This window comes from Melozone crissalis, unplaced genomic scaffold (genome assembly GCF_028551555.1).
Source record: "Melozone crissalis strain CALT ecotype California unplaced genomic scaffold, PUWL_Pcris_2 ptg000027l_1, whole genome shotgun sequence".
NCBI classification, from domain to species: Eukaryota; Metazoa; Chordata; class Aves; order Passeriformes; family Passerellidae; genus Melozone; species Melozone crissalis.
In genome coordinates this window covers 24,878,508-24,905,150 of record NW_026535805.1, presented here as the reverse complement: position 1 = coordinate 24,905,150, position 26,643 = coordinate 24,878,508, and the positions used below count along the sequence as shown (strand labels likewise).

At 40.5% G+C, this 26,643-nt stretch overlaps 1 protein-coding gene across 1 annotated transcript; it reads left to right on the top strand.

Annotated features, from left to right (window-relative positions):
* The first annotated feature begins 8,138 nt into the window (after positions 1 to 8,138).
* On the top strand, positions 8,139 to 26,264 carry RAB4A (RAB4A, member RAS oncogene family). The gene is made up of 8 exons (XM_054279014.1): positions 8,139 to 8,269; positions 16,126 to 16,206; positions 17,371 to 17,485; positions 18,655 to 18,717; positions 19,939 to 20,093; positions 20,980 to 21,075; positions 22,645 to 22,805; positions 24,089 to 26,264. The coding sequence occupies exons 1-7, from the start codon at positions 8,239 to 8,241 to the stop codon at positions 22,758 to 22,760; spliced, it is 657 nt and encodes a 218-aa protein (XP_054134989.1). The 5' UTR covers positions 8,139 to 8,238; the 3' UTR covers positions 22,761 to 22,805; positions 24,089 to 26,264.
* Positions 26,265 to 26,643: the final 379 nt, after the last annotated feature.

Here is a 26,643-nt window from a genome sequence, read left to right as displayed (position 1 = left end):
TGTCTGTTTTGGGATGCCTTAATGGGAATGTGCTCTGAATTTCCTTGCCCCTGACTGAACAAAAGCACTATCCCTGATCCCACATGGTGTACAGCTGCAGGAAAGCTACAAGCTCCATTCTGGACTCTGAGTCTTCCATTTATACCTGCTTCCAGGATAATTAGATTTCCAGAGTGATCCAAAGGGACCTTAATACAAAAGAATCAGTCTAAAAAACATGATTTTAAGCAGAAGGAGGGACTGCAGAATATACCTGCCCTCATGGCTGAGAAAGGTATATTGCTCTTGTTGTGATTTGGTCCCAGCCAAACACCAAGCACCACACAGCCACTCATTCATTCCCCAACCAGACTGGGGAGAGAACAGGAAGGGGAAAAGCTGGAAAACTCATGGGTTGAGACAAAGGCAGTTTAATAGGGAAAGCAAAAAGCACAAAAGCACACAAGCAAAACAAATACAAATTTAGTCCCTGTTTCTCATGGGCAGGCAGGTGTTCAGCCATCCCCAGGAGAGCAGGGCCCCAGCACACATAACAGTTACATGCGAAGGCAAATGCCATCAATCCAAACATCCTCCCACCTTCCTCTTCTTCCCCCCACTTTATATACTGAGCAGGATGTCATAGGGTCTGGAATATCACTTTGATTATTTGGGGTCACCTACCCTGGACACGAATCCTCCCAGCCTCTCAGGTACCCCCCAACTCCCTCACCAGCAATGCAGTACAAAAAATAGAAAACTTGGCCCTGCTCAGCAATAACAAAAACATCTCGATATTATCAGCCCTGTGTTCAGCACAAATACAAAACACAGCCCCATACCAGCCACTGTGAAAAGAATTAACTCTACCCTAGCAAAAAACTAGTACAGCCCTTCTGGGGCACTTGTAACAGCGAGAGTCATTTGTGAGGAGCTGGTGCCTCTGATGTACCCATTTGTAGGCATTGCTGTAGATAAAATGCACTTGAAAGACTACAGGGAACAAAAACATTGAGCTGACTTTGAAAGAGAAACACAATGAGGGTCAAGTCTCAAGACAGACTTACAAATTCTGTAACATCTGCTGAAAAATGTATCTGCCTCATTTGTCTTCAAACTCTGCTCTAACTGGTGATAGCAGATCTGTGTGGGTTTTGTGTGGCAGTGACAACCTGGAACCTAAGATCAGAAAACACAATTTATATAAGCCATCAATAGCAATATTCAGCCACTAGCACTGTTGGCTGGTGGAAATCCATATCCATTCATTTCAATCAACATGGTAGAATTTCTTTTTTAAAAAAAACAAGAAATCAAGGAAGTTTCTTCATAAGCAGCAAGTATTTTCAAGTGTTTCTTTTTATAAAAATGCTATGGAGAAGAATAGCTACAAGGCAAAACTAGCTACAAGGTTATCTACAAGTTAAAGTGAGCCAGGCAGAAGCACAGTTATGAAAAATGGCATTCATTACCAGAGACAGAATTGCATTTTGGGAATTGAGACTCACTTCCTGCACAGATATCATTATATTTAGGCACAAACTCTTCCTCAAGACACTCGTGAATGTGTGCGGTGGTCTTTTTGCAGCACAAGGGAGTTTGTACACCTCATGCACATGGAGCAGCTCAATTACCTCTGTCCTAGCAAATGCATTTATTTTTATGCAAAAATTCTTGTGTATAAAATTCCACTTTAGACCTCTGGTATCTGAATTTCATGTGTGCCTAAAAAAGAAATAACCCAAAGTCTGATCCAATAAAATGTATAGTTACTAAGAGATTTTCTTTTGTGGAATGCTTTATAAGCATATAATAGCAACTTAGAAAATTCTGATCTTGCAGCTTTTAGAACAAAAACATTCTGTGGCTTTGGAGAAATTTATCACATATTAACAATGAAAGCCTTAACACTGCACTGCAGACTAGTCTTCTCAAACCATCTTGGCACAGATCACATCTCCAGGCTCAGGAAAAACCACAGCAGGATTTTAGCCATAGGGACATCCCCTCACACATGACTGCCTTCTCTCTCCTCTTCTCTTCTCTTCTCTTCTCTTCTCTTCTCTTCTCTTCTCTTCTCTTCTCTTCTCTTCTCTTCTCTTCTCTTCTCTTCTCTTCTCTTCTCTTCTCTTCTCCCAGCCCTTTTCCAGCAGCTGAGCTCTCCTTACATCCATGACAGATGTGCAGTGTGTCATGCTTTGGCCTCTTACATGGGAGCTGGCCTTTCCCAGGATGCATGGCTGCTTTCATGGCTGCACATCACTCCCTTCCAGAGGGAGAGCAGCATCAGGAAAGCATTACATGCAGTTGCAATTTATTTTAACAACACTGAGGCTGAAAAGCACAGAAACTTGTGACCAGAAAACTCTTTTGCTGGTCAGAGAGCTCTCTCCACTGAGCACAGCTTAGTGCTGCCTGTGTGTGTCCCACCAGGTCTCCCTTTAATCACATCTGTGCACGGAACAAAACAAATGTATTCCAAGAGTTTCAGTCTGTTTAGGTTGTTTAATGAAAACAGTTTTCACAGGCAAGGATGCCACTACAGGCTGCATGTATCATGGAATGCAACAGATAAGAGAGGAAGACAAGCATTTTGAAATTTGGCTTTACTCACCAAACCTGAACAAAAGGTTGTCCATTTTAATTCCAATGGAACAATGAACTGCCAGTAGCAAGCTTAAAAGCTGCAAAATCATGTAACATCAGCCAAAAGAACACATTTCCTTCCAAAACCAGGTGCAAGCAGAAGATGCTGAGAGCATGCTGGCAGCAATGGGCCACTGGGGACGCAGAAAGGCAGGGGACAAAGGGCACAGGCTCAGGGAATTCCATGGGTTTTCCCCACCAGTCTGGTGTCTCATCACTGGGCTTTCTCCATCAGCACAAGCAAGGCCTCGAGAAAGGAAGAGGAAATCAAACCCCCTGGGGTAGGGTTTGACAGTTCTACTTTTAGGTGTCTGTTAGTTTTTCAAAGCTTGCATTGGGCTCCCACTTAAAAAGGAGCCAGTGGAGAGAAGGTGATCCACTCTGTCCTCAGACAGACAATGGTGATCCATGGACTGAATACCTCTCCAGAGGTGCCTCCCCTCCTACACTGATACAGACAGTGCCTGGAAAGCCTTGACTGCTTCCTGGTGCTGCATCCCACGAAACCAAAGAGTCAGAATTGAATCCAGACTGCTAGATTGTGTCTTCAAGGATATTCACTTGAGAAAAAGGACCCAAATGAGAGACCTTTTCCTTATATATGAGTTCTTCTGAACAGGGAAAGATGATTTGAGCATGAAAGGGAGAACATGAACATGTGTTCCTGAGAAATCTGTTAACAAATCTTCTAGCTCAAGTGTATGGTATTAAAAATAACAAAGCCCTCAGCCATTTCCTATTGCTAAAATTGAACATATGCAGCCAACTACATCCCATTATCATCATTTCACCAACAGAGAAGTTAATTGGTGACGCCATAGGGCTAACTTCACAAAACAAGGGTGTCAAATCAATCTGCCTGTATCCTAGACACTGGCAACAATGTATGTACACTAATAACATGTCCCAAATTTCTGTTGTCTTCATTTTCCTGTGCATCCCCTTGACATGCTGAAATAAGTATTTGGGCCCCTTCACTCCATTTCCGTGAATCCTGAAAAATTAAATCACTGTTTTTAAAAGCTGTGGCCTACGGTTCGATTTGCTTTATTTATTTATTTTCTTTCTATTCTGTGCATTTCTTTTCTAAATATACCATATCTATACAGCTTTATGTTAGTAAAAGTGCCTCCTGAACACAACACTTAAAGCAGGGCTCTGCATGAAAAGAAAAGACATAGTATTCATTCCAATATCAGGGCAAATTTGTGTCTCTGAGCTATAGCATAAACCTATCCTAAAATGAGCTTACCCCATCTTGTGGTAACTTTTCACAATATCAGGCTGCACAGTGTGCGTCCTACTACCTACACCTACTGGTGGAGAGAGCATGGTGAAAGAATAAAGCAGATATTTAGCACACATCATGGCATTCTAGAGCTGTCACCAGCTTTCAGTAGCATAGCTTGTGGTCTTCTTATTTATTCTTGGAAAAGTTCACCATGGGGCAAGATAAAGGAGTTCAATTACAGCTCCAGTGTACCTTTGCAGTCTCCTTCATCAGCTCTCATCCCTCTCGCCTAGCAGTGGAGGGATGAGACCATGATTTTAGAAGCACTCAACCCATAAATTTCCATACATAACTACAATTATATATCATATTTCTCTGGCTGCGATACTTGTAGTGGTGTAACACAGAGTGCATATAAGTCTTTATAGGCTGCCCTGGTAACCCCAGCAGGGTGATTCCCTGGTATCAGACTGATTTGATCCTTCCCTTGTTGTGCCTTGGAATGGCCATGAGCAGTTGACAGCCTTGGTACAACGGGAGGTCACCCTCTCCCTGGTGAGGTGCCAGCATAAATGCCCTCAGCACTCCTGAGGTAAGTGGGACTGAACCAGTTTACCCCTCCTAGGTGCTCAGTCCCTTGAGGATCCTCAGATTCTCCTTGGACCCCTGAGGATCAGGACTTCAGACTACCTACACACCATGTGAAGTGGGTTGAGGTCCTTCTAAAAGCAAGGTTCTAATCCAATGAGAAAGACTGCTGCATTTCTTGTCATTTGAAATACATAGATGTCACTTTGTACTTGAAAGAGAGTGATGCAATGTCTGCCTAGTGCTGATTTCAGTGCTAGTAGTTATGTGTGAGCTGGACGTGCTCACATTGACAAAAGTGTTCACAGATCGAGGGCAGTTCCAGTGGGAGCTGAAGGTGACGATGTTCAGATGACCCCAGTTGTTTGCAGATGAAGTCAGCTGGCCAAGAGCACTGCGTGCAAGGAGATCATGGCAATCTCAGAGGCTCCTCAGAGTGTCAATCACTCAACTTCAGATTGCATTTGGGCTGCTGGAGTCACATTCATTGCTGCTTCAGATCCAGCAGCTTCCACATACACTGGGCTGCTTTCCGTATTCAGCATGCAAGGAACAGGGAAGAGCAGCAGAATACATCATTCCCATTTTACCTGAGCATGCCAGGCTGGACTGCGAGCCACAGCCACAACTGAGATAGCAGCAGCGTCCGGCTGCTGCCGTGCCTTCCACACAGCCTTGCAGTGCCACCTTCAGACCAGAGCGAGCCATCCCTGCCACTCCCTCAAGGAAAAGCCCATCCCATCTGCCGCTGTGCTCCCAGACTGCAGCCTGTGGTGACGCTGAGTCAAAAGCACAGCCCAACTTCAGTTACAAACTGAACTTTGCTTCCTCACACAAAAAAGGAAAGGAAAGGCAAAAGAAAACGAAAGGATCTGGCCCCTTGCAGTGCTAGGTCATCAAAAGCTGTGTCCAAACCTGCAAATCCCTGAGTCATATTATTTTGTTTTGGCAGAGACTTCACAGAATACCCCACCCTGAATCTGGCTCCCGTGAGATCTTGTGGGTCCGCTTCCCTTCCTATTTATGGTACACTGGTCAGTAAAAACCAGCAAAAAAATGAGATTAGGACTTTTAGGGAAACCTTACATGACCTTCTAAGCAGCAATTTTACAACCACAACCAGTTTTAGGCACAGTAACTGTGGTGAATGTAATTTGAAGAAGTATGTGATGTGCGGATCCAATTTGATATAATAGATCTCTTTTTACGTAAGCCAAAATTTTCTAGCAGATGTCGTCAACAGAAATCATGTGAATTAAACATTTGGCTTTGGGGTTTTTTTTTTCACCTTTGTACTTAAGATAGATACTAACAAGGCCAATTCTAGCTACTTATTGTTTATTACTCAGAAAGAATGGCTTTATTAACATACAGGCCCGACATTCTCAAATTACCGAGGTATCAGTTATATACTTTCTAGCCTAGTGCAGTCTTTATTATTTCTGAATTTTACTATTTGTTCTAATTTATTCTTCAAGGCAAAATTTCTAAACCATCAAATCCTATTCTTCTCTCATGTTCTCCTGTCTTTGCTTTAACATTTTCCTAACCTCCACTTTCCTCTTCAATATTAAACTAATAGATTTTATGGAAACCTTTACAATTTTGAAGTATTTTATTGATAGATGAATGTAAACTTACCAGGAGTAATTGGAAGCAAAGGAATGTGGTGTTAACACAATGACACATTTATCAAATATAAACTCCATAAAACAAAGTCACCTTGCAAGATACACAGAATAAAAAAAACAAGACTAATTTACCCCTTAACCTAAAGTTTGTACAGTGCAAGAGGTCTAAATCTCCTTGTTCTTGCATATAACATGACATATTTTTGGTAATCTAGTAAAATCACTTTACTTCAGTATCTTTGGGGATTTTTTTGGTTAAGGCATTCAGTTTGTTTTTTGGATTTGGTGGGGGATTTTTTGATTTGTTGGGTTTGCTTTCTAGGGGTGGGGACAGGGGGGTTGAGCAAAAATAACCAACATCTACGAGAGATTTGGTGATATTAGACCAAACATCTTTAAAGTCCCACCTGAGCCTCAGAATATACCATTTTGGGGGACAGCTTTCAGACACAAAGCTCACATCTGTGACATACTGAGGTCTGTTCAGCTCATGTGAAGGCTCTTCAGCTTTCCATGGCATTTTGGAGAGCAGATGCCCCAGAGAAACGTTCACATGCGACATCTTAGGCCGCAATATCCTCTGTGCACCAGGGCTGTGCTGACTTTGGGGACCTGTTTACACAACCTCCAATTACTGTTAATAGTTTGAACTCATTAAGGAGTTGATTCTTCAAAAACTGTGGCTCGTTTCTTTGTCTGTATGTACCCACAACAAGAAGAACAATCAGCAGATTCTCTGAGGGGCTCTTGGTGCTGGCTCAGCACATTTTGTTCCACTGATTGGAGATGGAAACTTCAAAGCTGACCTCTGACCAGCTGAGGACTTGGCAAGGAGGTGGCTAGGATAGGCAGAAGCAGTTTTTCCTACAGCTTGGGAGATGAAGGAGAAGTGGAAAGGATGGGAAGCTGTGAGCAAGAAGATAAAAATAGCCAGAAATAACAGAAGAGGAAATAAGAGAAGTGGAATTTTTTTAAGGATTGGAAGAAAGGAAAATGTGGAGGATACATTAGTATCCAAGTATTATTTAGGAATGGCATAGATGGAAAGGCTGTTGCGATGGGAGCTGTGTTGCCCTTTGCTGCCAGACTAACCAGGGCTGGCAGGGGAGTAAAGAGTAATGCAGGCCAGGCACTGCTGGCGTTTAGCCTCTGAAGATTTGAACCAAACTGCAACTTTTTGTTGCTGTTTTCAGTAGCTAATGCGCAGTAACAATTAAGCAATTGCACTAGGAACATTGTATACTCGGCCAATCTTTTGTTACGAAGAAAAGAAAAGACAATCCCAGGATGAATGTCTACATGACAGCCGCCGGGAGCGAAGATAGGACTGAGCAGTGCCTGGGGAAAGGCAATTCCGGCAGTGGGAGATCACGACTCACCGACCACCTACCCAAAACCGACCCCAGGCTCGGAAGGAGAGCAGAACTGCGCCTGAGGAATAATTACCGCGAGAAAGGGAAGGAATGACGAGCGAATAGGGGTTTGAGAGCTAATTTTAAAAAAAGCTATGTAACTTGTAACCAAGGAACGCTGGCGCCTTTGTTTCTTAAAATGTATAAATAGCGTGACGTTTCGGTGACCGGGGAGCCAGCCTCTCGCGGGTCACCGCCCGGATCCCTGCTTGGCGCCAGCTGGAATAAAAGCTGGAGAACGGCGGGAGCAGCGCCTCGGTGTGTGACTCGGTGCTGCGCACGGGTAAGGAGCCCGCGTTGGGGCCGCCGCCATCCCCAGGGCGCTGAGGGAGCGCATTCCCGATGCCGCCATCCCCACGGCGCTGAGGGAGTGCATTCCCGAGGGCGCTGACGGAGCGCATTCCCAAAGCCGCCATCCCCAGGGCGCTGAGGGAGCGCACTCCCGACGTCGCCATCCCCACGGCGCTGAGGAAGCGCACTCCCGACGCCGCCATCCCCGTGAGGGGAGCGGACGGGCACACCCCGGGCACGTGCGCCGTGTTTGGGGGCGGGGCCGCTGCTGCGCCTGCGCGAGGAGGCGGGGCGCGCGCCGGGCACGGTCGCGCTTGCGCGGCGGCGGCAGCGGCGCGAGCTGGGCGGGGCTGAGCCGGGCCCGGGCGGCGGGGCCTGTTCGGTTCCCTCCGCCGGCAGCGCCGAGCCCGGGCGGGGCGGGCAGCGAGCAGTAGCGGCGGCGGGGGTCACCCCTCCCGGGATGTCGCAGAGTGCCATGTCCGAGACCTACGGTAGGAGCCGGGGGCGGGGTGAGGGGATCCCCTTCTCCGTCTCCCTCCTCCCCTGCGGGGGAGCGGGCCCGGGGCTGGGCAGGCCCCCCTGAGGAGCGGGGAAGGAGCCGGTGCGGCGTGAGGGCTCCCCGAGCTCGGGCGGGCCCCTGTGCCCGCCGCTGCCCCGAGCCCCCAGCGCCTGCCCCGCCCGTGGCCGGCCCGGCAGGAGCGCTCGGAGTTTTCCTGCAGGGAGCGGCTTGGGCGCTGCTTGTTGCGGTCCGGGAGCCCAGCGGGAAACTTGCGGTGCCTGTCCGCTGGGAAAAGCTGATTCTGCTTCTCCTGGGGACCGGGGTGCCTCTGCCGTCTAGTTAAGGATTCGCTCCTGCTGGCTTAGACGTGCAGGCGTCAGAAAGAGTTGATGGTGAGAGTGTGTTGGGAGAAGAAGATCAGTGGGTATGTTCGTCTGTCCCTGTGTTGGAATGGGTGTCTGACTGCTGCTGGTAGGAAACATCCGATGGAGTAAGTCGGAGTGCAGGCACTGACAGGGTGCGTCCAGCGCGTCGCTAGGAAGCATCAAAGTGGGGAGTCAAAGAGGCAAGCAGAGCTGGTATTGCTGGCTAGGTGGAGGAGATGAGAAGCAACTGAATAGTATTAATTTATTTTCTTTATAATTTTACTTAAATCTCTGCTTTGAATAGATTTCTTTTCTACCCTTTCCATACCATACAGTTCTGTGATATTTTCCAGTATAAAGATGCTGTTGTAGAAATAAACATATTTTAAAGCCATGTGGTAGGTTCATATTCCTAGTCCATGAGAGCAGGATCAGAATTGAATCGGAAATAATTGAATAATCAAAGCAAAATTGGACACAATAACTCTGGAACCATTTTGGAGGTTGGGGTGTCCATGAGGAGTAGGCCAAGTGACCTGATTGTCATTTTATTTTCAATACTGTAGTCATCAGTGCTTGATGTTCTGTCCTATTGGTCAGTGCTTTGGTGTACAGCAAATGCACAGAGCTAAGGGGCAGAAAGAGGCAAGAGTGTGGGGCAGCCCTTGAAGTGCCAACATTAGGATACTCAAACCCTGCTTCTTTTGTCCACCTGTTCTAGAAACAGGTCAAAGTTACATGTAGCAACCAGAGGGCTGTGCTTTGTCCGCCTAGATTTGAGTTTAAACAAGTTCTTCATACTCTGTACTCCTGTGATCTAGAACTGGGGTCACTTTGGCCATGCTTATGGTGGTCTCTACCAAAAGAGTTGGTAGAAAACCAGAGATGACAGCATTTCAGTGGTGCTCCTCCTTTCATGCTGTAATAATGCTAGGTAAGCCAAATAGATGATTGGTATCCTAAACCAGAACATTATAACATTTTTTGCATTATTCCAGTGATGCAGAATAGAGATAGTAACCCCACTGGAGCTGTGGATACTTTAATATTATTTTGGTATCTAAGAAAGCAAGCCCTTGAAATGGAAGCTTTGTAGTTGTGGGTTGTTCCTCTTATTTGTTTAATACTTGTTTGATGTATTACCTTTTGGAGTTTCTGTGTTTGTCCTGTGCACTCACAGGCTACAAAAAATTCAGAGCTAGAGGGCTTGAGAGCATCAGGCTCTAGAGAACACAGAAGAATAGAAGCTAAGCTGTAGCATAAAGTTTAACTGATGGCTCTACAATCTCTGACTGTAACACTAGTCAGTAACTAATTCTGCAGTGTCCTGTCCACATATGTAGCAGCCCCATTGACAAATCAAAGTCAGCAGTACCATGTGATTAAATTGTGGATCTTCTGTGCTTGATGATCTCTCTGGATTTCATGTGCTCACTGTCCTAACAAAGAGTGGTTTGTTGCTGCCCAGCTGTTCCAATGGCCATGGAGGATGGGAGCAGTGCTAGGTCAGTTTCCTCCTGGTGGCTGAGACTGGAGGTCACTGAATCCCCCTCCTGGAATCCCTGTAGCTTCTATGTCCTTAGCCATTCATTAGATTTTTCTTGTCACCTGAATTATTATCATTTTACTTATGGAACCTCAAGCTTTTTATCCCATACAGATAGGCTCAGGAGACTGGTTGCTGATTGGTGGTTGGTGTTTTTCTTCCCGATGTCATTTTGCTGTCTTTTATATGACTTTAATTTTGCTGTGAGGTTTGAAAGGGGAGTTATTTTTAAAATATTTTTCTCAATCCATAGGGAATAAAGAGTCTTTCCACTGGCAACCGCTGTTAATTTCATGTCTGCTGGGTTTTTTCCTCCCTTAGTTTCTTCCTCCATGTCAAATTCTGTCTTCTTTGAAAGTTTTCTGTTCACTCACTTTTCACAACTCATTCTGTCAATTATTGAGTTTCTTGTCTCTTCCTTCTTTTCAAACAAAGTTCTGCAGCTTCTCAGTCTTGAAACTAAATTTTGCTTACAATTCATATTTTCACTCCTGCAGATCTATTACATCATTTGTGTATCTTCTGTTCTTAGCTTTCTTGTCTGTTCAATTATTTCTGTGTTCAATTCAGTATCTATTCAATTCTTATGTGTTCAACTTATTCCCATACAAAGTGCCAAAACCAAACCAAACTTGAATACGAGATAACTCCATGAATTTTGAGATTGGGTTTAGAAAGAACATTTTCCTGCTGCTTTTGGGAGAAAAGGGTCATTCTTTTAGAAGTTTGACATTTAACATTAGAAACAGATCTCTTATTCATAGGAAAACTCTTTTAAATTAAGTTTTCTGAGATGTAATGGCCTTTCTGTAGATAATTGCCATATAACAACACATGCATGTTTTAGCACACTTCCCAGTGCAATATATACATGTTTTTGGGGTAAAGACAGCCTGACAAAAAGTCACTTATTCTTAATAAATGCAAAGCCACTTTTGGATTTTAAATAGTAGAAGGATGGAAGTTGTACTAGCATTGAATAAATGCAATGTGTAAGATTCAGGTCAAATCTCTTCATTCCTTAGTTCCTTGCATTTTTTCCACCAACATCTGCAAGTCCCAGTCTGGTCACATAAGTTTACCAGTCTCTGTCATATTCAGAGAGTGTATAGTCTTTCCATCCATTTGAAAATAATTCTGTTTGGTCTGGACAATTTGATTTGCCATTTTATCACCATCCCATCCCATGCCATTTACCTGATGGTATTTGCATTTATCACCCTGGTGTTCAGTTTGTTTCAAATCTGATTTTATTCCTTAGAGAGCATAGCTCTCACTTGTAAGAAAGCAGAGCTTCCCTCTCTGAAGCATTCTTTTTGCAGATTGGAATGGAGCCAGGTTGATCTGTTGTACCTGTTTATCTGGTTAACTTTCTGCTAGAGAAAGGAGTAAGCAGTGGGAAGAGCTCCTCCTCTCATTTAGAGGCAGCCTGTGCCAGTAGGAATGCTTCAGAGCACTCTTTCTCCTGCCCTGTGCCATGAATGGGAGAGTTTCCAAAGGGTCAGCATGAGTGAATAGAAATTCTGCTCTACAGCAAGGAGTTGGGAGGATTTCAAACTCTGATTGGGGATATAATATTGGACTCCCCCCTTCCCTACTGTATTAGCAGTGTGAAGGAAACAATTTAGCTCTCATTGCATGCTGAGGACTGAGCTACAGTGTCTCAGAAGCAGTTTGACTGTTTCTTCTGCTGGAGCAGACCTCAGTCAGAGGAGGAGGTTGGATGTCTGGGGGTGGTTGCCACATCAACCATCTGTTTTTGCTGGTGCTTGAGTCAAAGCCCACAATTGTCTCTCTTCTCCTTTCCCCTCAGCTCACACTGCACCACCACCCCCAAAAGAAAAAAACAAACACACAAGATATTATGTCATTTATGTAGTTTAACAGCTTGTGCTGCTGGTGCATCTTTAGGGTGAAGCCACACTTTTATTCCTTTTTGCCTGTGCTAGAAAATGTTTTATTTCCTGCACCCCCTACCCTGTTTGGGATCAGGTGATGCCTCTAGCTCTTAGAGGGCAGTAAGCTGATTCTTTGTAATGCTTTATTTCCTTAAACAGCCATGCTATGCTGCATTTCAACTCCTTATAATTCTGTGGTGCATGTTTTGTAACCTTCCTTCCCTTTAGCACAGAGTTCAGTTTTGATCCCAAATCTCTTCTGTATAAAGACAATCTTATTTAAAGGCAAAGTGCTTTAACTTTTCTAGACCTTTTCAGTAGCCAGCATGGCAGCAAGCATTTGTAACATCTGAATGATGTTGCTTTTCAGCTTTTCTGTGAAGGAGGAACAACAGAACTCAAAAGAAAAGTTTCTCTAGGGTGACAGCGTTGGCCGCTGACTGGAATGCTGGAGCTCTGAGCTGCTTTGTCAATAGGGGAAAAAAAAGGAGATAAAAAAAAGCTATGAAATGAAGTGAACTAACTCCTCTGGGAAGAGGATACCAAAAAGGAAAACTAGAGCAATTAAGCAGTAGTGCAAACACTAGAATGTGAGTTGCATTTGCTGAAATTGCCAAGAATGAATATATAAACTTTGAGTCCACAGTGATGGTCTAAAAGAAGCTGTCTGCCCAATCTCATTTGATTTCTCTGCTTCCAAGCTGTGCTAAATTGTACATACATTTGTACAGCTTAAAGAGAAAACATTTTGTATCCTAAATCATGTGCTAAAATAAGTAATAAAAATGTAGTTGATATGGTACCAGTTGTCATACAGGATGACATTATAAGAAAGAAGTTGCAGAAAAAAAGGATGAAAAATATTCTCCCTGTTCTTACCTGGTATTACCTTATTTGTTAATAGGCTGGGCTGTGAACTTAAAAGTTTGTTAAATCTTGGTATTTTTAACATTTGGTACTGGCAAAGCCTTTTTCTTGTCCTTCTTTGCAGTTGATTAAATGTGCAGAGTATTCCGTATTTCCTGAACCACAGAAATAGGGTTTTTCCAGTGCTCATGGATAAACTGATGACATAAGTCTAAAAGCTTTTTGTTAGTTTGAATAATCTACATAAAATTGGAGTTTAAAAGGATAGAAGCATGGCTATGTTTGTGAAGGTAACAATGTCTTAGAGTCTAATGTGTTTGGAAACATTGCTGCCTTTGGTGCAGAAAGGTTTTAAATTTTTTGTTAGAAAGCTGACATTTTCGATTTATGAAGTGGACTAAAACACATTTCTCTTAGTTTGGTGGAATAAAACACATTTCTCTTATTTTCATCCCATGGAAAAAGTTAATTGTGACTAGTTTCAAGTTTCATCTTAAAAAGCCCGTTTGCTATTTTGTCAGGTGGAAATTTATTTTTTGTCTACTAAGTAAGCAGGCATTGAACTGGCATCTAAGCAGTTTATTTGTAGGAGAGAGTCTCTTTTAAATTTATCTGACACAGTAGAATCTGGATAGAAATTAGGAGTCTATTATGAAGTGCTGCTAAAAGATATTATCAATTTGAAGACATTAATATAAAATCCCCAAATAGCACTGTTGCTTTCAGAACAAAATATAAAGCACCTCAACTTGAAACACCTGAGGGGAAAATACTCTGCTGTTGTGCTGCTCCTCCAGAGCAGTGACGTGGCTGTCCCAAGGCCTGGGTGGCCTGCAGCCTGTCTGTGCAGAAGGGAGCAGTGTGCTCCATTTGCTGCTCACTGTGGCTTTGTGGGCTGCACAAATTCACCTTCCTGAGCCACGCCTGACAGCCAGTGCTTGCAGTGACAGTGCAAATTAGTGGGGGAATGGTTTTGGTTTGAGCCTTTCCCTGGTTTAGGTTTGCAGTAGCTGTTGTACTACTGTCAATTACATGAGGCTTCTGTTGGAGAAACAGGAAGGTAAACATAAATTTTATAATTGTTTTTAAGGAGAAAATCTGACAAACAGCATTCACCAGATACAAAATAGAACCAGTTTTAATTGGATTTCAGATTTATGTTTGGAAAAATGACAGAATCAGAAACAGCTTATTTTAAATGTCTGTGTCTCAGAATATCTTGCATTTTGAGGTACTCTGAAAGTGATAAAACCAGTGAGATTATACACACACACGGTAGTTTAAATATACAAAATGGTGTAAAAGGCAGCTAACCAGTGATATTTGATCCATAAAAATTGAAACTTGGCTTTCTTTGAGATGCATTTTTTCTTAGCCTAACACATTGGGCTGTTTGTGATACCTACATTTCATGCCAGCAGTGAAGACTTGATAGAGTGAAGGCTTCTCAGCTTCAGCGTGTTTTGCAGTTGAGGTGACACGAAGGGCCCTTCTTTAGAGGAGTTAACAAAATTTTCACAACCTGAAGGAAAATCCTTTTTGTAACTTTTTTTTTTTAAATCCAGAAATCATGAGCAGCTGGGTGGGGGCGTGACAAATGAAAGGATTTTGGAACAGAAAGGCTTGAGCATGTAAATGGTCATATTTGTGAGCAAGGAACAGCCATCTTCTGAGAAGGGTGAAATTCAGAATCTATTCAGAGCCTGTTACAGCATTTGAAACAAGAGGGACAAAATGTAAAAAAGCAAAAATCCTTAGTAAAACATTACCTCATTTTAAATGTGAATAAAATCCAAAAGACAGGTGAAGACAAAGAACAGTAGACATTTCCAGGACTTAGAGCCCTGGCTTTTTAACAGTGGGAATCTTCTTACCCTTTGAGAAACTTGCTTGTTCCTTTTGCCATTGCTAGGGAGTGTTTCATATACCATAACAAGTAACTCCTTCATTAAATGGAATGAGCACATAGATCTGTGTACATCTTAAATTAAATTTTTGAAACTAAGTACTCAAATAAGATCCTGGTAGAGGATTTTATCAGTTCTTTGAATTACTTAGCATAATTTTTCTTTTTATTCAGCCATCCCCTGGGCCAATACCCATGTAGCCCACTTGACAGCTTTGAACACTGTTAACAAAATCAATGTTTTTATTTTTGTTGATAATGCAAATGAAGTCATTTTCCTTGCATTCTGTTTCTTAGAGAAACAGTGCAATAAAGAGTAGAAATTCTGCTGCTGGTAGAAAAATAAATAGGGAATCTTGCATGAGCTGTAAAGGTTGCCTTAGTGGCAGTATATTAGGGGAAGCAGTTGTAAGCTTTCTAATCAGTTTATCATTTTTGAGAGCTGTAAGACATGGGAGCTTTCTTCAGTCTTTAGCAAAACTGAAAGCAGATTTGTGGTGGTAGCATTAAAGCATTTTATGTAACTGTTGAAACAATAGAAATGGGCCATAAATCTTGAACATGTGTATTACCAATGAACATTGACATAAATGGCTCATAAATAGGTAACAGAAATACATGCATTTAATTTAACATGTGGAAGAAATGTGAAACTAGGCAATCCAGAATAAAAATTATTTCTTCCCTCTAAATTTTGCAGAGAAATACTGTAGTTGTCCCAGCTGTACAATGATTAAAATCAAAGTATGAGTATTAAACTGTTAATAGAGAATTCCAAATTAATGTAAATTAAAAACAAAAGAAAACCACCCAAAAACAAACCCACAAAGAAACACAACAACAACAACAAAACCCCAACCTCCACCACCCCTCTCTGGAGTTTTAGATTTTGAGAAATGATATTATTATATATTTGTGTTGATGATAGTTAATGCCTTCCATGCTCTTAAAGCACATTACTGGAACATAAGCCAACCATTTACCTGAACTCAGATTTTAACTGAACTCAGATTCAGCTATTTCTGCTTTGTTTTGTCTTTCTTGCCTCTCCATAAAGAAGAATTCTTAGTTCTTGCTGTGTAACATCACTACTGCAGACACTGGATAATTCTTCAGATTTATTGCTGTTTTGCTAATTTTGTCATCTATTCCCTTCTGTTTGAAATAACAGCTACAAGAGAATAGCTGGCTTGTGGGTTTGGTCTTGTAACAATAATGTGAGTCCATACTAAAATTTGGCAATTTTTTTTTTCTTTCAATCTTCAGATTTCCTGTTTAAGTTCTTGGTGATAGGAAATGCTGGAACTGGAAAATCCTGTTTGCTACACCAATTTATTGAAAAGAAATGTAAGTACATATGAAGGACAGTAAGAGTTCTCCACTGCCTTGTACCAGAGGTAAAGGCTCTGCCTACCTGAGTACCTGTCATTGGTAGGGAAGCTCCCCTAATTCTCTTATTTGTGTAGGTGAGGATTTTAGTAAAGAATTATGTTCAGAACCGTGCTCTAAATCCTTACTGCTCACTGTTTGTCTTTAATCTAAAGCCTTATATGGAGCATTACTCTCTGTTATTCTCAAATAAATATAACAAGATGTTGGTGAAAATACAGACTTAGTTTCTGTGAGAGGTATAATTTGCAGCTGCAAGATTCCCTGGATATATAGTAGAGACTTGGCTCTTTTAGAAAAAATAAAGAAAGAAAAGCTGAATTGCTTAAGTAGATTTAGAAAGCCTTAGTAGCATCTTTTGAGATAAATAGTAACTTTGCTTTCTTTGTTAAGGACTGTGGTCTGTGATAAATACTGATAGAGATTCAATAGGGAATGTTATTCAGACATGAACATAAAAGAAAAATTTCTGTTGGATTGTACGTTTGGCATCAAGATTAAAAAAAATAATATGCATTTAGAAACCTTTGTAAATAAGGTGACTTTGTCTTTTTGAAACAAGCAGTAATTCACCTTATCTCTTGAGGAATACTTAAGGATAATGATGTGTAAGCACTAAGGAACATGGCTTGATTCTGATTGAACTTGCAACAAGCCCTTGCTTCTAGTAAGGGCAGCTGTAAATTGCTGAGATTCTGTGATATCAAGAGTGTACATAGAGCATCTTAACTTTGTGCATTAAAGAAGAATTGGCTCTTGCATATTTATGGTCAAGACTGTGTGCATTCTCATTAATTGTACTTACCAATGGCATCAAAGTATTAGAAAACAATTGGAAAAAAGTGTACAAAAAGTATCTTGCTACCTATTAAAGTGAACTGGAAATTATTTAAAGCAGGCCTTTTTAGTACTAAGTTTGAATTGACTAAACTGTCAAAAATTGTAAGAACATTCAGTTCTGTGTGGTGGCAGTGAGCTTATGAGCTGTACTGAATTTGATGGTTCAGGAAGTTTGTCATTTGAACACTGAGGAGTTTTTGATAATATCTAAATTGTTTTTTGTAAAAACTATTCACTCTAAATATTCTTCAAATAAGTTTTGTTTTCTTTCTTTTTTCGTAGTCAAAGATGACTCAAATCACACTATAGGAGTGGAATTCGGTTCAAAGATCATAAATGTTGGTGGTAAATATGTCAAATTGCAGATCTGGGATACAGCAGGACAAGAGAGGTTCAGGTATGACTTTTAGCCATTTTATTAAGTGTTACTACAATTGCTGCTCTGAGTGGTGGATATTATTTATCTCTGCTTGTAAGCAGAAAAAGTGGAATTGTTTGTCTGCTTTCATATTCACCTTCCAACCTGGGCACAGTGACACAGATCCATGGATCTCAGTCAAGCAATGCTGCCTTGTAGGGTCTGGATTTCTGCCCTTTCTTTTATTGGGTATTTTCTGTTAAGGTATATGAGTGGAATAGGTGCCTAAAATCTTACTTATCAGCTATATTCATAATTAACTATTTTAACTATTGCACTATTAACTAAGCACTTAACTCTATGTTTAGGAGACCTTCTATTGGTTGGAATAAATAAATGTCAGGAAGCTGTAAGCTGTTCAAAATCTGCATGAAAGCAATTGCACACTATAATTATATGCAGTTTTATTAAATAAGAAAAAAATCAGTCAAATCCATTGGGGTAAATACATTTCTAGAAAGACTGAGATATCTAAAGTTTCTTAGAGAAAAAACAATCAATTTATCAGCTTATAACAGTCAGTGTACTTTGAATGCTGTATTTTAAGTGTTCTACATCTGAGGCATAGATAAAACTCAGTAAAAATCTAATGGATTCCTGGGTACATTCACCATCAAATAGGACATCAATTTTTAAATATATTTTGGGGGGATGGAGTGTGTGTCTGAAATCTCTGTTTTGGGAGAGGGGTTGATTAACAAAGGTGAGAATGATGGTAGAAGTCTGAGTTTTGTGCAGCAATCCAGGTAAATGTGTTCTATCAGACAAGTCACTTGGATATACTTCTGACTAAATAAAGCTGGGCTGTGATATATAGTCTTCATTAATGAGGTCTCTTCAGTGTGTTGGCCAGATACCAGCCTCCAGTTCTGTATCTGGTCATGCATTATGATGATTTGTATACTTTCAGCACCATGTGGGTCATAATGGACTCTGAGAATCCTCATACAGTTATATTTAATTAAAGTGCTTCATCAAAATCCTGGTTGTAATTAGTCTGCTGCACAGCTGAAAACGTTGTCTAAAAACATGTTTTGTTTTAAATATGTAAATAAAAATTCTGTTTCATAATACAGATTGTGTTATATTAACCCAGATTTTAAACAGTGAAGGCACCACAAAAATGTGTATTTGTGATTCTATTTCAGGTCTGTAACAAGGAGTTACTACAGAGGGGCTGCAGGTGCTTTGCTTGTCTATGATATAACCAGGTAAGAAAGCCAGCATCTCCTTTGCTCATAGACTGCCAGATCCAATTAATGCACAGTGGTTCCTCCCCAAGTACCTAATGCTCTAAACAAATTGGGCAGGAAGAAAAGAAAGTGTAAGTATTTCTGTTTCAGTGCATATTTCAGCTTTTGAACTTGCTTACATGAGATATTGTGAATGTCAGATGTGAACAATCCTAAAGGGTTGCACAGATTTGTGGGGATTGGCCCCCCGGTTGCCGATCTAATGGTGGACCCAGGTGCAGCCACTGGCTCAGCAAGCCTTGCCACAGGAACAAGAGCAGACTTCAGCCACCCTTAACCAAGGTGGTGCACCCTTTCTTGAGGAAGCTGCTGATCAGTGTGCTAGGATAGAAGATCATCCTCTGGAGAATCTAGCTCTGCCTACACATTCTTTAACTGTAGGCCAAAATTCTGTTCATCTCTACATCTTTCAATGTTTTTATATTATAGGCAGCCAATAAAATTCCTTACCATTGCATGTGTTCGCATTCTTCCTGCCACCATTGACTGATGTTTGTCAGATGAGTTTTGGGTGGTTCACTGGGTTGTTGCTTGTTGTTCTGCGAGTGAAGGGTTCTCTCATCAGGCTTTGAAATCTGTGTTCTGTGCTTAAGGGCAGCTGGAATCATCTGTCAGTGTTAGTGCTTGAAAGCTTTCTCCCTGACCACTGCTACAATGGCAGGTGGTGTGTGCAGGGTGGCTGCCTGCAGTGTGGGTCCTGACACTGCTGTGAAAGTTCAGGCAAGCACATCTACACCAGCTTCGTAAATTCTTACAATCCCACTGGTAATTTAAGTATCAGTTGGATTCCAAGTGGAACAATATCTCATTCTGTTATCCCAAAATATCATGCACAAAAGGTTAAAACTAGATAAGAGCTTAAAATTTTAGCTTTTCACATTAACACATTTTTACAATTTATAATTGTGTGTTTATAATTGTGATTAATTTATTATTGCGTGTTTATATATTGTGATTAATTTTATTTTGATTTCTAAAAACTCAAACTTTTAAATAGTTTCATGAAGGAATTTGATGTTCTTCCCAGATCATCACTGGCACACTGAGATGTGTAGGTGCCTTGCCTGACTACCAGCATTTTGTTTGCCACAAACACAGATTTGCTGTCTGAGTTTTGGTTTGGTGATCTGTTCACGAGAAGTGAGTGTGTCCTAATAAAGGGTTTCATTTCCTGCACAGCCGGGAGACCTACAATGCACTTACTAATTGGTTGACGGATGCAAGAATGTTAGCAAGTCAAAATATTGTGATAATACTGTGTGGAAACAAGAAGGATCTTGATGCAGATCGTGAAGTCACTTTTTTAGAAGCATCCCGGTTTGCACAGGAAAATGGTAAGTGCAGAACCTTCATGTAGCATTCAAAGATGCATAATCCTTCAGATCATTTACATTTTTGTGCAGTTAGGCTGTACTTTGTACCCTGTCTACAGAAAAGAGTTCTGTCAGTACCTGAGGCCCAGAGAGGTGGTGCCTGCTGTGAAAACTACATGTACTACATAAGTCTCATTAGCAGTGGTTCTTCACTCACAGCTGCTCCTTTAATAATACCCTCTATGTGGAGATAAATTCTGTAGGAAATGTCATACAACTTCAGGTGTTGCCTTGCCTCCAAATAGCTGAGGAGAAAATGAAGGACATGAATTCCCATTTTTCAGCATCTTAAAGACTCTGTAGATAACAAAGTTGTATGGGGTGTGCAGCAGTTTGAAGCAATGAGTTTTATTCATTGAAAACTGAGTTCAGTGCAGGGCATGGATCCATACAATGACTACCTGGTCTGTAGTTTTCAGAATTTCCAGTCTGAGGACATGATTCTGTGTCAGCTAAAGTCTTGGTCTGAGTTTCTGTGCTGCAGTCCTCCCATCAGCAAAATCTGGTTTTGCTCTTATCAATCAAAGACTTTTCTACCAACTCTGGTTACTGGCTATGCTTTTGCATGTAACCTCCATTTATGGGAAACTGTATGAAGTTTGGTTTCAAGTGCAGTTTTGCATGCACAGCCCAGGTTATCTTTGGATTCCAGCTTTCTAGGGTGCCCAGAATTTTAGAGGATGTTTTTTGTAGTTTTGCCATCAAAAATTAGTTTTCTGGACCATGCTTTTTGACTGTAGATCTCTGTAAAAATATTTTTATTGCTCCTGGCTTTCATGCTTTGAATTACTATACCTGCTATTCCAGACTTGTTTTGAGGATTTTTTTTTTTTTGTGTCAAATGCAGAGCTGATGTTCTTGGAAACAAGTGCTCTAACAGGGGAGAATGTTGAAGAAGCCTTTGTACAGTGTGCGAGGAAAATACTCAATAAAATTGAATCAGGTAAATTAAGTTTTATATTTATAAAATCTTTTCTTTTATCTGAAAATGAATAAAAGTGCACATGGAAATATCATCATTCAAAGTCCTCTAATAGAATTAAACCAAAAAAACCCAAAATTTCATTTTGGCAAAATAACCTACTTGTTTTCTAGCTGCTTCTCATATGCTTTAATAGGAATGGATGTCTAAGTGAGATCTGTATATCCAAAAAGGGGTGGTGGTGTGAATTGTGGGTGATGTTTACCTTAAAATCAGGTCTAATGTAGGTTAGACCTCTTTATCTTAAGTCAGCTCTGAGTGTTGGTTCTGTGTTCTGTGGGTTGCTGCATCCCTATAAATACCAAGCCTGACATTAGACAGTTTTTGTAGTCCAGAATAAAAACCTAATATCAGGGCAGTCATAACTTAAATTCTGCTTCTCATATGTAGCAGGAAATACAGTCAAGAGAGTATGAACAGTAATACTAAAAATTTCAGGGATGTTTCCTAGCAACTGTTTCTCTGAAGTGACCTCTCTGCCTCTCAGCTGAAATCATTTTTACTTTTGCAGATCTAGAAATATACCAGAAGCTTCTCAACACAAGTGGGCAGGTTTCTGCTGGAGACAGGCTCCTGTGTGCTAGATATCATTACAGCTAATTTGCATTCCAGTTTTTCTTTTTTCTAGCTGCTTGGTATCTTTAAAGTTTTGAGTATTGGCCATATCGAAAAGTCTGTCTTGGATTCTAATTACACGTTTCCAATGCCAAACACAAATTTTTAGATTAAAATAATATGATATTATGTGTTCAAATGAATTTTCTGATTACTGCATCAAATCAGTGCCAGACAGCAGCTTTCATTTTAAACAAACAAACAAAAAGAACCTAAACAAACCCAAGACCCAAATGAAAAAAGAAAGTATAGCTAGTTTTTCACAGTACTGTAGTTTGATGACTGCTTTAAAGAGGCACTGCCACCACAGAATTAAGTCTTATTTTCTGTGAACTGCTCCTGGCTTCTTTTGTGCCAGCACACATCCATTGAAACATGGAAAAATGGAGACTATAAGGATCTCTCTTGGCCAGACCACCATACAGCCATAAGAACAGTTCTGAAGACAGAGGGTATGAAGTTTCCAGAAGTGGATACCAGAAGCTGGAAAGGTTGATCATTTTCCCTGGGGAGCAGTTCTTTTCGGAATCCTTTTATCAGATTGATCCATTTTTGTTTGGCTTGGTAGCTACAGTACTATTTTCTTTGCCTATGAGCCTCTGAAAGCAGGAAGTTTTTAACTGTATTCACAGAAAACATTTTAGACCTTTCTTTTGCTCAAGGTAGTACAAATGCATTTCTTGTTTGCAGCCTAACTCTGAGATTGCTTTGTCATCATGATCAAGGGCATATGGTTAAATTAAAGGAGAAAATTATTCAGGTTTGAAATTGCCTAAAAGCAGATAGAACTGAGATAATCTCTCCATAAATAGATCAGAATATAATTATGGTTTTTTTCTTTAATGTTAATGGTTAATTTAGAATGTACTACTTGCACATAATCTGTATTCTTGTGACCATTTTGTTTCTCATCAGGAGAATTGGATCCAGAAAGAATGGGCTCAGGTATTCAGTATGGAGATGCTGCCTTGAGACAGCTGAGATCACCACGCAGAGCACAAGCACAAAGTGCTCAAGAATGTGGATGTTAGAAAAACAAAACAAAAAATCCCAAATACTTACTTTAGATACAGAAGGTAAGGCTACAAAAATCTTGGGGTGGTGGGCAAATCACTATATTTCATAAATGTTCTGTATTGGGTGCTAGTCTTTTTCACAGTTAGCATGTAAGTTCCAGAGAATCTATTGAAATAATGCACAGTGGAATGGATTGGTGTTTTTATACTTCAATTTTTCATCTTTCATCTGCTGGGAAGACTAGAGCTCTTGCTGAAGTGTTTATAAATCTTAGCTTAATCTGAGTAATGCTGAGGAAAACATGTTAAAATCCTCTATTCCTGAAATGCATTATAGGCCTAATAGCTGCCTAATGCACTGTAGAGAAAGTGATTCCATTCTCTTGCATTGGGAACCAACAAGTAAGCATTTACAAAATTCATAGCACAGTGTCTTGTCCTAAGGTATTATAAAGTCTTTTCTCAAAATGAAGCTTAAATACTGAGACTCAAAAATTAAAGATAACACTAAATTTCAAACTTCCACTGACTTTTCTGCCCCTACCTAAAAGCAGCCTAAAGTTATTATGACTCCTGTCTGCTATAAGCAGAAATGTAAACAAGACAATAGTAGTTATTTGCTGCTTAAGCACTGTTGTCATCTAAAGCAGTTCTTCTGGGGCTGTTGCAAACAGGTGTGCAGTGTTCTAAAGTTCTTCCAAAGATGTTGTTCAGAGAAAGGGAGGAAAGAATTTTTCCTTTTAGCAGTTGTAGGAGAAGAGACATGAGTCACAAACTCCTAAGAACAGCTCTGTGGTTAAGTCTTGCTTATGTTTGAAAGACAGTTGTCCTTGAGACACTTCTCAATAGTCACTGGATTTTACATAACTCCTTGCAGTATGCAGTGGCTCTGAGGACAGTCCTTTCTCCCTGTGTAGTTAATTATTCTACTATAATTAATCATTATTTCTCTAGTACAAGCACAGTGATATCAAATAAGTACTGAAGGCATAGTTCCTGCATCACTTTTACTGTATTCATTCATCAGCTTGAGCAGTGCACACAGCAGCTTTATGGAACATTAAATAAGGCATTATAGACATAATTCTACATTCTCATATTTTTTTCTTGTGTTCTGAGAGCTTAGCTCCCAATTAAACCTAGAATTTTAAAAAATGTATCCTTGAGCTGCTTTCCTCTTATACAATTCCATTCTTGAAATAAGAGACTGCTAGAAAAGGGCTTTAAAGTTCAGCTTTGGTATGGCCCTACAGAAATGAAAACTTATTGATCTTGTTTCAAGAGCTCAGCTTTCAGATTGATCAGATATGGTTAATTAATAAGAGTTCTTATGTATTTTATAGCTGTCCTTGCAAATGGTGTTTGAAGAAACAGAAAAGCTTGAAGGCTATGCAGTTTTTAAAAACATCTTTCCACTATCTACAAACAGAGCAGACCACTGACAGAAAGGTGTCCTGTGGTAGGGGGCAGGAATGTGCACAACACACAAGTCTGCAAAGTGAACTGGATAGTTTGGTGGACAATATTAAGGCTCGTACCTGTATGTAAATGTTTTCCATTACCTGTTTTTGTTCTTTCACCTCTAGTTTAAAGCATTGCAATGTACTGTAAATAATGTAACAGTAAATTTACAAAGCATGGTATACTTATGTATGCTATTAGAATGTTGCACTATAAGCAGTTTAATATTTTATTTTTTTATCATATAAACAAATTTAACGGAGGTAGGCTTTGTCACGTTTGTTTGTTGCACAATAGTTTGTATTTACAACCTGAATTATAAAACCACTGGCAACTGTCAGTGAGAGGTTGTTGGTTTATTTTTTCCTACTCAGTTTGCCACATTCTAACAAGCTGTTGACAGGATCAATTCTTAACGTGTGGCTATGACCCATGCTTCTGTATCCTGATAGTCAAGTTGGAAAAGGCAATTAAAGCACAAGAGCAGAGCAAGAATGCTACACTGAGCTATACCATCTTTCATGAAATTAGAGTTCTGTTTATTTCCCTTTGTCCTGACATTTTTGGTTCAAATAGATGCTTATCTGAAAAGTATGCACCTTGAGTTGTTTCTGAATTAAATGGAGTTAAGCATGCTTTGTACTTGAAAAGCCTGGGTTTAGGTTTAAAAAGGCTGTTGGGTCCAAAAACCTTCATGTTGTGTCACTCCTCTGATTGTTATATTTAGGATTGGACTTGTTACAGAACTGATAATTATTCCTGATGGTATTCTCTTCCTGGTAAGAGTGTGAAGTATTTTTTGAAGCAGCATAACTGTATTTTCAAGAACATCAGAGAACTCCAAAGAAGCTTACCTGTCTTAATCCTTGCTCAGTTTAGTTTGGCTTTCAGAACTGCAAATACTTACCAAAAGCAAGTCCTCTGGAGCAGGAAGTTGGATGCAGCTGTCTCCTCCACCAGTCCAAATAGCCAATATTAACTGGGATGTGTTGTCCACTAGAGTTGAGGTGGGTGTTGGTTCCAAAACCCCAAACAGTTCTGGAACACTGGGGAAAGATGAGGTACTGGGTGGTCTATGCCACCACACACCATCCCACAACCCAATCAGGTTTCTTGGCACACTGACTAAAGCTGGGCACTGACACAGCACAAGCAGAGCTGGAGGTTGTTCTCCTGTCACCCTTAGAGTGGCAGAAGGGCTCTTGGCTACTCATCAAAACTTCTTTCCCTTATTACAGTAGCAGTTGAAAGGAGCAGAGGACTGTTGCTCATAAATAGAAATTTCAGGGGTTTCACAGGGATTTTCTTCTACTTCCTTCTGTCCCTTTTACATACAAAGCCTCTTTTATACTTGGTTCTTAGGATCATTTTGGTCAAGTGTCTCTGGTTTAAAAAGCAGTTTTATTCTTTCAGTAACTGTCTTAAAGCTGTGCCCTTCCTCCCTGGAAGGAAAGACTAGTGTCATTATAATGAGTTTGGACATGTTTTTACCATTTTTAATGTATACTCACAGTATACACATTAACCTAGTTAATGTGCATGTTTTGTAGTATCTCAGCCTTTTATGCTGCATATCTTGCTGACATTCTAAAAAGAAATTTTCTAAAATTGCAACTCCTTACAGAAATACTGTTGGAAGCAATAGCTCTCAGCAGTGCAAACTCTATTGTTTACTATTGTTCCTCTGAGAGTCTTTTATTTCTAAAAATAAACATCATGCCAATATCAGCCCTGGAATACATTTCAAGCTTTAGCATTATAGTTGACACCTAGCTCACCTGAACAGTAAGTCATAAATAGGCTACATCTGTTTTCAGGGTAAAATTCTTACAAAGAAAGATGGGTGGGAGTTTTACATGAAATACCACCAGGTACCTGTATCTGAGGTTTCATTGAATGTGGAGCTTTAGCTGTTCAGCCCATTAAGAGATTTAAATGTCTTATTAAAGTCTGTGTCTTGCCTTTTAATGAGTCTGTTGGCCTACACTATTTCATTTAATGCTTGTATCTAGCACCAAATAAAGAAACTTCCTTGATTTTCTTCCAGCAAATCCTGTGTACTTGTACAAGCTTTGTCTGTTAAGTGAAGTCAGTAACATGACTGTTGGGCAACTCACATAGGACTCACAATTGCTTCATCTTCTCCTTTCTTTGTATTCAAATAGGCATTGTAGTTTGGCTCATGAGTTCCCTTAAGACCTATAAAAAGCCAATGCCTTAGAAAAGCCTGATTAGTCTGTACACCTCATTTTTATATGCTGGAAGAATTGACACTATTAAAATCTCAAGAAATACATTGTAAATCCTCAGTAAAAATAGTCTCGTTCATTTACTGAACAACCCATGGCATAGAGAACTTCAGTGTATCCAGCTTTTAAAAGCTTAATTTTTCCTGTTGGCATGAGTATACCTGTCCATAGGATAACAGAGAGAAAAC